The sequence below is a fragment of the Brassica napus genome, chromosome C3 (assembly GCF_020379485.1).
Source record: "Brassica napus cultivar Da-Ae chromosome C3, Da-Ae, whole genome shotgun sequence".
Lineage (NCBI taxonomy): Eukaryota > Viridiplantae > Streptophyta > Magnoliopsida > Brassicales > Brassicaceae > Brassica > Brassica napus.
Window position 1 is genome coordinate 38,093,188 of NC_063446.1, and position 14,599 is coordinate 38,107,786.

Here is a 14,599-nt window from a genome sequence, read left to right on the forward strand (position 1 = left end):
AACTCATATATTATCTATTAGTAGACTATGTATATAGTACATAAGACTATTAAAACTATTTAGATGATTATTTATTATAGTTTTAGGAAAATTTATCATTTTCCCAAAATGATTCATTAACTTTCATGGTTATTGTGTGAATCGTAAAGCTATAGTAAGAATAATCTACAAAAATATTTATTTTTGGTAAACTGTTTATGTAATTATATTTTATAATGACATTCATTGTATAAAATCATTGGTTTTACTACAAAATATATCATTTGGACATAGTTTTACAAATAAAACTTAAAATCTTCCAAAATATTACTATGTGTAAGGTTGTATTACTAGTACCTTGAAGATTACCAAGAATTACTAAATCTAATTAAAATTTTGTTAATAAAATCAATCAAATAAAAATAGAAAGCTTTTATATATTCCATAAAATGATAAAAATATCAGATTATAGTAGTTAAAGAATAAAAATATTATTCTAAATAAATATTTAAAACTTAAAAAAAAAAAAACACTGAAATTTCTTCAAAACCCTTAATACATACAATTTTTTTAAAAGATTTACTCGAATCTCAAATTTTTTTAAGCCTTTGCTTTATTCTTTTTTTCGCCCTGTCGATCTTGATCACTTGTTATGTAAATGTTGTTTGTGTTACATTCCTGATTACCATAGGAGATTATCCTCAAAGGAAGTCACGAGCTCTCCACGAATAAATATAAGTATGTTACTTTGGTTTTCCAAACATCACAACAAAAATAAAATCAATAATATTTTTTCTCAATAATATCATTTTATACAAAACATCAGTGTACCTAATTGATATAAAACATCAAGAAGCTTCCAACGCTTCTCTGGTCCAGGACAAGGATCCATCGAAGATAAAACATAATGCCCCAAGAAGCTCCCATCCCTTCTTTATCATTCAAACAGCACTTTTTGAGTTGCAAACTCTCAAGAGCCGGACAAGACCTTATCAACTTCTCTGGTCCAGTACAAGGATCCACCTTTCTACAAGACGAGATTCTCAGCAGGTCTTTTTTTTTTATCAACCTCAGCAGGTCTGTGGTCACAACATTTCCCAATGGCTGAGGTCCTTCTCCCTGAGAAGAAGCTGTCTTTTCTTCTGAGGTCCTTTATCAGTCTTCCAAGTATCTGACACGAAGGTTATAAATAACAGACGGTTAATTTAAATAGCTAAGCTGTATAAGGTCTGCAACACCTTCCAAAATATCTGGGTTTGCTGGAACAAGCTCTTCAGTAAACACTTTCACAGCCTTTGATAGCAACAAAACCACACTAGTCAAAAGGCAGAAACCCTTCAAATCATATGGAAAGTGCAACATTACAAAAAAAACTTACATTTGAAGTAGACAACATAACAAGCGACGTTTCAGCGGAAGTAGACTGTATCTTCCCCAGTTCCCACTGCCCATTTGCAACCCGACACCAAACTCAAAGTTTCTGAAATACAATACAAACACAGTAACCACAAGTTCCCAAAACACACAAAGTATTATATCTCATTCTTTTGATAGAAGAAACTAAGCACAAGTAGGACACGCAAGCTATCTACCAAGAAAAACATATTCCATTCATTAAGCCTCTTCATCTCTACATACAATCTACGAAAGTCCGTCTTTTCTGATCACAAAAATTTAAAATCTCACAGCTCAAGTCACCACTAAGAGACTCATTCCTAATCTCTCATCCTAACTATTATTCAACCTCTGATAAATCTCTCATCAATGATGTTTTCCTGAGTGAACGTGAACCAAAACACAAAAAGATTGACACTTCTTGTCTGAAAAACATTTAGAGATTGTTCTTTGTTGTGTTCCCAAATGTAAAGACACCAAGCAGTCAATATGATTCAAAGTCCTTGTTTTAAGTAGACAAAAGATAGTTACCCTGTGCCGACAGGAACGCCGATACCGACGGTTAAAGCTCTCTCAGAGAAGTTAGAGGGAAGGAGCTCGGCAGCTGAAGTAACCAGGAGAGTAGATGGGTTCGTGTGAGTGCGGTGCGAGTCCATCGTGGCAATGGTACACCATCCCGTCCGGTCCTACCCAGGACGTGTCCCCACCTTATGGTCGCTTACAACTTACAACTTACAAATCAACCTCCGGGATGGGGTTTACATGATAACCCTTCAAAGGCGCAGTCACTCTGATCAAAGATCCTACCTTTGCCTTCGCTTCGATCTCCTCTTCCGAAAGATCAGACTCTGCGTTCACCGAATCAGCTGATTTTGTAGCTACGTCGCATCGAGCCGTCATCGTGGAAGCTCTTCTTGAGCTGGTGCGTTTGATTCGAGAGTTGGATGTGAGAGATATTGGGACAAAACGCTGTTGTTTAGGTAAAGATACGGGTTGAACCGGATAGAGTTTGGGTCGGTCGGATCTTTAAGGTTGGATCTTTGTAATTAAGCTATTTTATGAAGGGTTATATTGTCTTTGACCGCATTTCTCATTTAAAGAAAAATCAAAAAGAAAATATATTATATTACGGGGAGAAAGAAGAATTGAATTTTTCAAAAGTTAGAGGGGTATCCCCTATATATTATTTGATAAGCATTACAACTTTTTTTTGTAGCCACGTGTCATCACTACAATGATTCTTAAAATCATTAGAGAAATATGTTGGTCCATCTAATTATATAATAAACTTTTTATTAAACTAACAATAAATTTATCATTAATGTACTTTATTATTTCCTTAAATAAAATTTACGGAATTTCCTAATGTGGCTAAAGTATATATGACAATTAATGATTTTGAATAATAAAGATTTGATAAAAAATAGTGTATCTTCTATCATATTTGTTTAATTTTAAGCTATTAAATAAATTAAATAACCACAATAACCATATAATAAAAATATAGATTTTTATGTATATGTTATATTTTGAATTTTTACAAACGGCTATAAATTACTAAAACTGTTAAAAGTCTTACATTCAAATTTTATGATCCATGGTTTAAAATTTTTGTTATGACAAAATACAAACGATTACAAAAATTATATAAGTAAAAAGTCTAATTTAATTAATTAATAAGATTAATATATATATCGTTTTAAATTAAACTATAAACCTTATAAAATACAATATTTTAGTTTCAAAATTTGCTTTGAACAATTTTTTTGAACGATCATTGACAACTTATTTTTTTTAATTATAAATTACTAAAACTATTAATCCCACAATGAAAATTTTGTTATCAGTAATTTAAATTTTTTACTATAAAAGATACAAATGATCAAAAAACTATATGAGTATAAATCAGTATTTAATAGACATTAATATTAAAAATATACTAAAATATATTATCCATGTTAGTATCATTTAAATTTAATAACATATCCTATCAAATAAAAAAAATTTGGATTAATACAATTGATTTATATGTTTGCACCAATTTAATTATATTTTTAATAGTTACTGACTTTTAATTATTTAATATATATTTATTATTTTATAATATATAAAAATATTTAATACATAAAATAATTTATATATATAATGTTGATTCGGATCTTAACCTAGTATCGAGTTAAAGTCCAAACAAAACCCTTTCACGGGTGAAGAGAAGTGCCTCATGCCGACAAACCTAAAATCAGGGTCATCTCTGCAACTTCCATCTCTGTGACCTCCACCTCCGTTATCTCCGACTTCAAATCCGCCTCCTCCACACTATCTCGCCGTCATCTCCATCGTAGAAGAGGAACCCTAAGTCGCCTTCGTCTGAAATATCTTCATCACCTCCGAAGATTTTAACGATAAGTCATAATTTTTTACTACTCAAATTTGTTAGGGTTCATTTACTACATCTATTGATTGAGTAATTGTTTAATTTTGAAAAGCCCAAATTCCAGTCCATAGCAAAGCACAGTGTTTGATTGGCTCCACTGTCAATTTTCTTTTTTACATGATGAAACTTTAAATCTCAGTTTATGGTTTAGGGGAAACCATAAAGTAAAATTGATAGTTCTGTAACAAGAATCTGCAATTTTCAGACATAATTAGAAAAATCCTATGTTCTTTATATTTCTTGTTTCAGGTATTTGAGAATTAGTTTGTACTAGATTGAGGACAGAGTTTGTAGATGATTTGTGAGTTCTTTGACCATCAATGGAGAGAAGGAGATCACCAAGAAGCAACAAGAGTTCTGGAACTACATTTTTCCCTAAAAGCCCGCTTGTCTACGAGAGTTATAAGTCTGGTTGTAGTAAGAAACTGGCTTCACGAGAAATGTCAGTGTAATGATGTAAGTGTATTATAAATTGTTTTTGGAGAAACTGAATCTCTTGATCTCTTCAGCGGATTGTAGAAGAAGAACATTCATGTAAGCAGCATAAATGAGATGATCTTTAAGCGATGAAACAGAAGATGAATCATGAGAGCTAGTTTAGTTATTGTAAATTATGTTGACTTCACGAGAAATGTCCGCAGATGTTGTATCAGATGGCTATTACGTAAGAATTTACGGTTTAGTTAGTTGTAAATTATGAACTATATAGATCCAAACAACAAGTTGTATGTTCGAATGTAATTCCGACACAAAATAATTCCAAAAGCCAAATAGAACCAAACAAGTTGTATGCTTGAATGTAACAAAAGAACCAAGCAAGTTGTATGCTCGAATGCAAAAACATCAACCGCTGATGTGATCCATTTTTCGCCAATATATAAGGATAGCAGCAAGAGACTAAATCTCATGAAATAGAGACATCTTGATAAGAAAGAAAAGTGGGATGAAGAAGACATCAATTGCAAACTTAAAAAAATTGGTCTTAGTTATACTAGAAATAAACCAGATTCAAAATTAAAGTAAACCAGCTTTAATTTCTATCGATTTAAGTTTGGCTTACTCAAAGCCCATATTTTTGTTTAAAAGTCTGCCACTTCGTAAATATAAAAATCTGTTACAAATTTATATAAACAGTCTGCCGCCAAAACGGCAATTTCAAAAATCTACCACCAAATGAATACAAAAGTCGATTGAAAATTTAAATCGGGTAAACATATCTATCATAAAAATTTATGTCTATTACTGATAAACTTATCTATCTCAAAACTCTAACTACTTCGGAAAAAAACTGATAACTTCAACAAATCGGTTACTACATATGACAGACTAAAATAGATAAATCTATCGACATTCTTAAATCAGTCACACAAATCTGCCAGTTTAAAAACATCTGTCGTAACAGAAAAATCTGCCACCAAGTACATGGCAGATATAAATTTTACAACAGTTTAATTTAACAGATTTATATTCCGATAGATTTGTTTTAGTTAAATAAATCTGCCGTCGGAATTTTTTTAATAATTTTAAATGGCACTTTTGTAATATTATTTTTTTATCATAACTATAATCAAGGATATTTTCGACCATAACTTTTTTTTTGGTAATTTAAAACTTTTAAGAGTTATTCTAGTAATTCTAAACTAATTTAAGTCATTCTAGTAAACTTTCTTAATATTAATTATCAAATAAGCAGAAACGGGAAAGGAATCTGTTACTAGATGAACCTTTAAACACTTAAGGAAAAATATTATTCACAACTCACATGCAGGGGCAACAATTAAGGTAATAGAAAATAATGACTGGAAATATTCTTGAGCAATTCTTCCAATCTCCTTCCGACCTCGATGTATCACACGTGAGTCATCCTAGATTGCTGTCAAATGTAATCTATTTCTATGAGCCTTTGAAATCGAATGAAAATAAGCAGTATTCCTATCACCAGCTTGTAACCACATCACCCGACTTCTCTGTTTCCAAAAGATTTATTCCTCCATGTATGCTTGATCAATTTCTTCTCTCAGCCCACACATAGTAGTGGAAGTAATAGCTCGATCCAGTTGTCCTCGTAGTCTATTAATGTTGTCACCAGCATTGTGTTGGTTGTGTCTCTTCCAAATGGAGATATGTTGTCTGCATCTAACCAACCGTTGAGCAAGGGGTGTATCTAATAGCTGCATCTGGCATGTTCCTTTCCATCCTCTCATAACCGAATCTCTGAAACCATCTTTTCCACACATTCTATTGTCAAACTGAAATGTTTTCCTTGGAACATCTGCTTGATTGGTAAGAAAATATACTAATGGTCTATGATGAGATTCATTCATCTCCAAGAATTCAGTTGTAGCCGCCGAAAACATATCAAACCATGCTCCATTAGCCATCGTTATGTCCAAACAACTTTGTATATAATGAGTTCCACGCACACCAACCCAAGAGAATCTATTACCAATTGCTTTAATATCCTGAAGATTGTTGTTGTGGACCAAGGTTCTTTGAAGGAACTTTCAGGTCTTATTGAACCACCAATCTTCTCATGATTCCCAAGCAGTTCGTTGAAATCACCAACTAACATCCAAGGCTCCATCTTCTTGTTTATTCCTACTCGTTCTATCCTCTCCCAAGTATGAGAGCGAAAGGTTGAATTAGGGTGTCCATAAACCAGAGAAAAATATAAAATATTTCCATTACAGCTAATTTTACAATCAATGAAATTAGGAGAACTGCTTAAAACAGAAAGCTGAACATGCTGAAACCAGAAAATAGCTAAACCACCACTAAGTCCCCTAGGAAGAACTGTTACATAGTTGATAAAGCCCAACTGAGAAGCAACATCACGAATACAGTTGTCCTGCTGTAAATTGAGCGAAATAACCTCTCGGACCACTTGGATCGTGGTGAGTAAACGAAGAAAATAAAACTATTTTTTTTTGTGCCCTTTTCATCGCGAGTTAGCAACTTTTAATCACGTGTTTTAAATTTATATAGTTACAATTGTTTTAAAGTCTTACATTTATAAATTAATTATTATTATTATTTTATTTTTTTTGAAAAATGTACTTTATATTAAGTTAACTTATACATAATGTATTTTAATTTTGATAGGTTACCGTATTTGATAATTTATTAAATAATCGAACTATTTAAAAATGCTGTTTTTGTTAGTTGATTTTTTTCTCTCTAATATTTACTTCTTTTTTTTAAGAATAGCAAATTTAAAAAATGATTTGTCATAATAAGGTAAACTTACAAAAGTATAAAATACAAAAAGTAAATATTACAAAAATGTGGTGGAGAGTCGAACAATACTAAAAGGCAAATATAAGCCATGGAGAGGATGTCCACGTAGGATAAGAAAATCAACCAATCATAGATCCCGAAGTTGCCACGTTTTCTCATTTATTTTTTCGTAAAAAATGAAAAAACAATGCGGAGGAAATGATCGAACCCGAGTTAGTATGACATAAAAATATGGCAGTTACCACTAAGCCATTGAAACTTTCTTGGACACGTATACAAGACAGAGATTTTGCTTGGGGTGCTTCTTCTAGTTATAATAAGAAAGATAAGCGATTCGATTTTGTAAATCCCATATATTTACGGGCTTACGTTTAGGCCCATCAGTTTGGTGTATATAAAGAAACCCTAGAACGAAAGGAGGACTTGTGTCTGTGATTAGTTAAAAGGTTTGAAGGATGCAGGCGACGGCTGAACACTTGACAGCTAAAATAGCGGTGTGGTGGGACATGAAGGACTGTCCGATTCCGGAGGGTTAGGATGCTGGTCGGATCCGACAGAGTTTAGAAGGGGCGTTCAAGGAAAAAGGGTACTCTGGTCTTGTCTCTATCACTGCATATGGCGACCAAACACAAACCCCTGGTCACATCCTGCAAGGGCTCTTTTCCACTGGAATCTCTGTAGCACATACCATATCCGGTTAGTTATCCATCTCTGCTGGAACTTTAAATATATATATATAATATGTTTATTAGTTTGGACACTAATTAAAAAAAAAAAAACTGAAACATAAACAGAAAGCACATGCAACCTCATGTATCGGAATATGGTGGAATGGCGAGATCAAAATCCTCCTCCGGCTACAATGATGATCATATCAAATCAGGTGGGAAGTCAATTCTCCTGGGATCTGGTCCGGCTACAACAACGGACGCTATACAACCTTTTTCTGGCTTATTCAGTTAGGCCAGTATTTAGTATTGTCCTCTCCACAAGTCAAGAGTGGCGCTGGAAAGAATTGCTACAAAATAAACGAAGCGCACCGCTTGTTGTTGTTCAGGGCGCCAAGTTGTATTGTAAGTCGTGCAATTACGGTAGCCAACGCCTGAAGAAATTCAGGAAGCATCTCTCGAGTTATAATCATGCACGGGAAGTACGCATTCTCTCTCTCTCTCTCTCTTTACGTGTATCACTGCTTTATCTAATTATCACCACTTGCAGGAGGGTGTAACCACTGTGTACACGAACGTCGAACGTGTAACGGCGGATTGGGGAAGAAACTACAAGGCGACGCCTGAATTTGCGACAGCTAAAATACAGGTGTGGTGGGACATGTTTGACTGTCCGATACCCCAAGGTTATGATGCTCGTCAGGTCCGTCCGAGTATAGAAGCGGCATTCAAGGAACTAGGTTACTCTGGTCCTGTCTCCATCACTGCCTATGGCGACCATAAACATACTCCCCTACAAGCTCTCTCTTCCACTGGTGTCCATGTTGCACATGCCGTTCCCGGTTAGTCCTGTGATTTTTTTTTTATTTATTTATTCTTTTTGGCTCTAGAATATTTCTACCCTAACTGAAATGCTTTACTTGCTTTTATGGTTTGATGATACAGGTGTCGAATACAAGCGCATGGCTGGAGATGTGAGGGAATGGCATGCTGATAATCCTCCTCAAACAGCTGCTATAATGATGGTCATATCGGATAATGTGGACATCATTTCAATTGGTCTTGTCAAGCTACTACAAGAGAATAAATACAACCTTTTTCTGGCTTATTCGTTTAGGCCTTACCAAATGTCATACCTGCTCACTTCTGCAGAGTGGCTCTGGGAAAGCTTACTTGCAGGTCCTCTCACGAAGCACAGTCTTCTCAGTGAAAGTGAAAGCAGTGTATCTACCGCAATGTTTCATTGCAAATTGTGCCGCTTTGATACCATAAGCATTGATAATTTCAGGGCACATCTCTTAAGTGATGAAAAACATGCGCAAGAAGTAAGCATCCTCTCTCTCTCTCTCTCTCTCTATCTGCTTTTTATGTCTAACCATTTGAGCAATTAAGAACCCTGTTTTAACTTTTTCCACTCGCAGGAGAAAAGTATTTTCGAATTTAATAAATATTGTATTCAGAACGCGAGGCGATGTCGAGTAGCTGAGTACGATCGACATCATTGCCCAGACCGCCTGAAGAAATTCAGGAAGCATCTCTGGAGTTATATCTCATTATTGACATTCACTAATTAAAATTTCAATTATACACACTCACAGATTCAATGTTCTTCTATACTCTCCAGACTCGGGCTTTATTTCGGTAATCACATCAGAGTTTACCTGCAACAAAGTATCCTTTGTTGCATACTTTGTTGCAGGTAAACTCTGATATGATTACCGAAATAAAGCCCGAGTCTGGAGAGTATAGAAGAACATTGAATCTGTGAGTGTGTATAATTGAAATTTTAATTAATGAATCTCAATAATGAGATAACAATATCAATGTTTTATGTGTGAAGGTCATATGACCGACAGGCTTTTCACTACAACAGCCTTGTTAAGGCAAGCAAGAAGACTACTCTTCTTTTACAAAAAAAAGAGAAGACTACTCTTCAGCAAGCTGCGCAAGGTAAAACAGCTGTGTACTGGGATTATGAGAACGTGCCAGTCCCATACGACTTCCCTGCGGAAACGTTTACCAGCACATCATGAAGTGTTTGGAAGATGAAGGGTGGAATGTACCGGTTGAACAAATGACGATTGTTGTTGGGTACAAGTGTACACATGTACCACAAGAGTTACAGGACAACAAGAATGTCATTGTCCACAGAGCCAATGACTTTGATAGTAAGCAGTGTAGCCTCATAACATTTTGATCTTGACGGGCGATGGGGATTTCAACAAAGATATCCAAAACCTGGAAGGAGACGGCCATAATGTAATGGTTGTCCATTCCAGAGAGTCAATTTCAGAACGCTTTAGAGAAGATCGGCAAATAAGAACCTTTTTAGGTCTTGAAAGAGAAGCAGATAAGACAGCAAAACAGAGAAGACGTGAGTGGTTCAATGAAAAAAAGGCGGCTCGTAAATACAAAAGTGCCCGTGAAGCTTTGAGTCCCTTGGCAGACCTGTCTTACGCAGACCAGCTTGAACAGAAGAAGGCTTCTATCATGCAAAAGTTGGAAAAACTGGTCAGGAACTTTCTCATGCTCTCTCTTTTATATTTTTGAGATTGCTTTTAGTAGTCTCACTCAACTTCAATGGAGTGAATTTTTTGATAATGTATTTCATTCGCAGACTGGAAATGAGCGTAAAGCTTGTCCAAATGGAAAATCACTTCCAGAATTGGTCCTTCAGTCTAGAGAAATAGGTAAGAACACTATACAAAGTCCAATGCTTTTGATCTCTATTTTGACTGGATTAGTCTTTTGATTCGTACGCTAAACCATTTCAGGTGGCCTTTCATGTAAGCTCGAAGGAATTATAGAATCACCGCTTACGAATGGTTACAGGAACAAGTGCGAGTTCTCAACTGGATATTCCGGTGAGTGGAAGTTAACTGTTGGAGTCGTGCTCGGAACTGATAGGTATATATTTTTTTCTCTGAGACTTGTGCTTACTTTTTCAATAGTCATGGGAAGAACTAATGCAAAATCTTTCCAGTGCGGGTGTGACAGTAGTGGAGGAAGCTGTTAACTGTCCCAGTATCTCTAAACTTGCTTGCCAATACGCTTCCATCTTTCGGAGTTTCTTAGAAAAATCAAGGCTCCCTGTTTGGAATATGTCTAAAAGCTGTGGGTTCTGGCGACAGTTGACGGTATGTGTATTGCAGGATACGCTGTTGTGTTAGCATGACTTACCTAATTTAATATTTCTTTTCACCTGGCTCATATATCTTAGGTTCGAGAAGGAAGCAAACCCGGCGTGTTCTCAAATGATGAAGATGCCGATTCAAGAATTGCAGAGGTTATGCTTATGGTTCAGGTTTGTATCCCAATTCATTAACCTGGACAATGATTGGTTTTATCTCTTGTTTTGATTTCTATATCTTTGCATGAAACTATTCAGGTTTGTACTAGGGATACTAATGAGGCTGTAGTGGCGACTGAGTTTGAAGAACTGGCAAAAGCATTTGCTGAAGGAGCTAGAGCAAGCTCTCCACCTCTTCCTCTGACTGTATTAGTTGTTCAAGTAATTACTTATCCCCATTCTTTACTAAATCCAAAACAGATTGTATAATACAGTTTTGTATCTCTCTAATTTCATCATTAAACTACTATATCAATGGTTTCTTGATCAGGATCACGTAGGGATATCAAATTTTGCACAACCAGATTGTCCACTACGGTTGCTGCCTATTCAAATGTCAGATAATGGAACACATCATGACCAACCCACCAATGTCTTGACTGAAGCTTTGATTCATGATCATATCAACAACCTTCGGTTCAGCATATCCCCAACAGCATTGTTTCGGGTGATAACTGAATCTTTAAGATCGCTGCATCTTTGAAAATTTTGGTCAAATTGCTGATGCTGTAATAAATTTCAAAATGATTTGATCCAGTTTAATACCGGCGCCGCAGAGAAGTTGTATTCACTTGCTGGAGATTGGTCTGATCTTTGTCCTGACACTTTACTCTTTGATGTATATTGTGGAACTGGAACAATTGGTCTTACACTGGCACATCGTGTCCGTATGGTAAGACTCTGCTATTTAACTTGCAAAATCGATTGAACACAATCCTTAACAAAACTATGAAAGTGGGTAGGTTCGGTACTTTACCTCTCTTATGCTCTTCTTACAGGTGATTGGCATAGAAATGAATGCTTCGGCTGTATCAGATGCGGAACGGAATGCAGAGAGAGATCAATGGCATTAGCAATTGCAAGTTCATATGTTCAAAGGCATGTGTTTGATGATAACATATCATGTAGCTGGTTTCATTTATCTTAATCATTTGGGTTCTTCTTCATGGTTGTGATTCGTTGCCTTTATTTTTTTACAGGCAGAGTACGTGATGAGCTCTTTACTTAAAGATGAAATCTCAAATGCAATTGCTATAGTGGATCCAGGTTATCCCGGACTTCATCCAGATGTGATCGAAGCATTGAGAACCCATCCAGGGTTGAAGACCCTTGTGTTAGTTTCTTTCTCACAACACAGGTTACTTTTGACTTTGTTTTGGTTTATCTAACACCAGATTATCACAACACAGGTACATTTCGCTCAGCCCTGAAAAGCTGGTGGCAAACGCGATAGAGCTTTGCAGGCCGTCTTTCGAGAAAACGGGTCAAGAGAACAAAGCCAAGAAGATGCCTGCTTCTGAGCCTTTTAAGCCTGTCAAAGCCATGGCCGTTGACCTTTCCCCTCACACCCACTACTGCGAGATGGTAATGCTATTCAATAGGTAATAATAAACTCTCTTTCTTTATAAGATATGACCCCTGTTCTGGAACGCGGTAGGCGCTAGTCGGGCGGTCGGGTTGGGCCTAGCGCCTAAAGAAAAAATCGGGGATTAATCGGAAATTATGCGGGGCGGAATTTTTAGATGGTTTACTATGTTATAAAACATGTTAATCTTTAATTGTGTATAACATTAATACATTTTCATGTTTATGATTGTATAAAACACACAAATAGAATATATAAATTTAATATAGTGTAATTTTCATCAAAATTATGAATATAAATGATATTTATAAAATTTAAAATTTTAGATCAAATAAACAAATAAAAATATTATTAAAACTAAAAAAAAAATTAAAAAAAAAAAAAAAAAAAATTAGGCGGCCGCCTAGGCGGCTAGGCTGTCATTTAGGCGGCTAGGCGGTCATTTAGGCGGTTTAGGCGGAAAAAATCGGATATCTGATTTTTTAAACCGATTTGGCATAAATCGGGGCGGAAAAGTGACGCGTAGCGGCGGCCGATTTTTAGAACAGGGGATATGACAAAGACTCATCATGTAGCACCAAAGCAACATCTATTTGTCGTTTTTTTACATTAAAACAAAACACAGTGCAAGGATTTTAGTATTTGTTTTTTTTTTTCCCAAAAAGACAAAAGAGACGAGGTTTAAAAAACGACGCCTCTATATATGTATAGATATATATAAGATATATATTATTTTCATGCATATATATGTTGGGTTAGCAAAGATCAATAGAATACGATTAACATATATATATATATATATATATATATATATCATTTTCATGCATATATATGTTGGGTTAGCAAAGATCAATAGAATAATACATTTCGTGGGAGAAATTAATCAAGTAAACGTATATGAGTCTGACTTATCTTAAAAGTTTAATTATGTTTAGGAGATTCTACAAAACGGCTTTGCATTTGCATGTAGATTATTCGTTGTAATATTTTTCAAGTGAAGTTGTTGCTAGACAAACACATATAAAAGATAACAAGGTAAATGAAGTTGTTGCTGAAAAAATATTTTTTGGAAGCCTTTGGTGACATGCGAATTTGTTAACGTAATACTAACACTGCCTATTAAATAAAGTTATTAGTTGAGTGGTAATTTCAAAGGAGAAAGGTAAATCGTAGTGAGAAGAGGTATCTTGCTTGCGAAGTGGGTGAACTAAACCCCTTAACTAATTAGTCTCTCCAAATCTAATCTCATTATCTCCATCTTTCTTTATTGGGCCCCAAAGTCCAAATCAGAATGGCCACCAAACTCACCAGATAGTTTGTATCGGAGAAGTCAGTCTAACCGGTTTTCGTTCTTACTTACACACAGTCATAAACACACTGTTCCAATCTGAAGTTCAGTTAGGTTGAAGTTGAAAATTCTGGTGTTCTTTTTTAAAAAAAAAAATCATCTAGAACTAATTAATGGTAATCAAATCAAAAGTAAAAACCAAGTGACGTGTGTTAATTGTAACTTTCTCAGAATCTCAAATAAGAAAGAAATACGTGTATAACATAAGCTTATATTTTGTATCCTGAATAAAGAGGCACACTTAACCCAACAACGGACTAGAGATTTGTATTTAGTAACATGTCATATACAAAATATAACCAAACCGTGGGAGATGAATAGATGCGGCGAGTTCTGGTTCTTGAGTTTTCGGTACAGCCGTGGGAGATGATCCTTGTTCTATTTTCGTGGCGGTCTAGATCGACGGTTGGAGGCGGCTCTCCGACTGTCAATTTGGTTCTCCCTTGCCGACGGTGTATGCGTGAACTCTTGGTCTGGTCTCGTATTTTGATTGTGTTTGCATGGTTTGTTGGGGTTGCTCTCGGAGAAGCTGTATTGCTGGATTGAGGTTTTGAGGACTGGCCTAGTCAGCTATTACTCGTGGCAACTATGATGAGGTCTGTAACTTGTTCAAGTTGTGGCATAAACCAGCATCCTTGTCTTTCTTTTTAGAGTGGTTGTTTCATCCACGCACAATGCATCTTTTCTTCTGGATTGGTTATGGTCTCTTGCTGTAGTTTTTCTTTATTACATTGTAGTTTTGTTTTTATTTTTCTCTCTGTCAAAAAAAAAAGTTGGTATAAAATTTAACATTTACACCAAAAAAAATATATAACCAAACCAC

General features: G+C 35.3%; 1 protein-coding gene and 1 pseudogene across 1 annotated transcript; both read left to right on the top strand.

Moving 5' to 3' along the window:
- Positions 1–7,448: 7,448 nt before the first annotated feature.
- Positions 7,449–12,651, top strand: LOC106436820 (annotated as a pseudogene).
- LOC125575340 lies at positions 7,869–9,746 on the top strand. Its single transcript, XM_048749607.1, has 5 exons — positions 7,869–8,195; positions 8,264–8,555; positions 8,659–9,038; positions 9,413–9,477; positions 9,554–9,746. Exons 1-5 carry the CDS (start codon positions 7,869–7,871, stop codon positions 9,744–9,746), a joined length of 1,257 nt encoding a protein of 418 aa, XP_048605564.1.
- Positions 12,652–14,599: the final 1,948 nt, after the last annotated feature.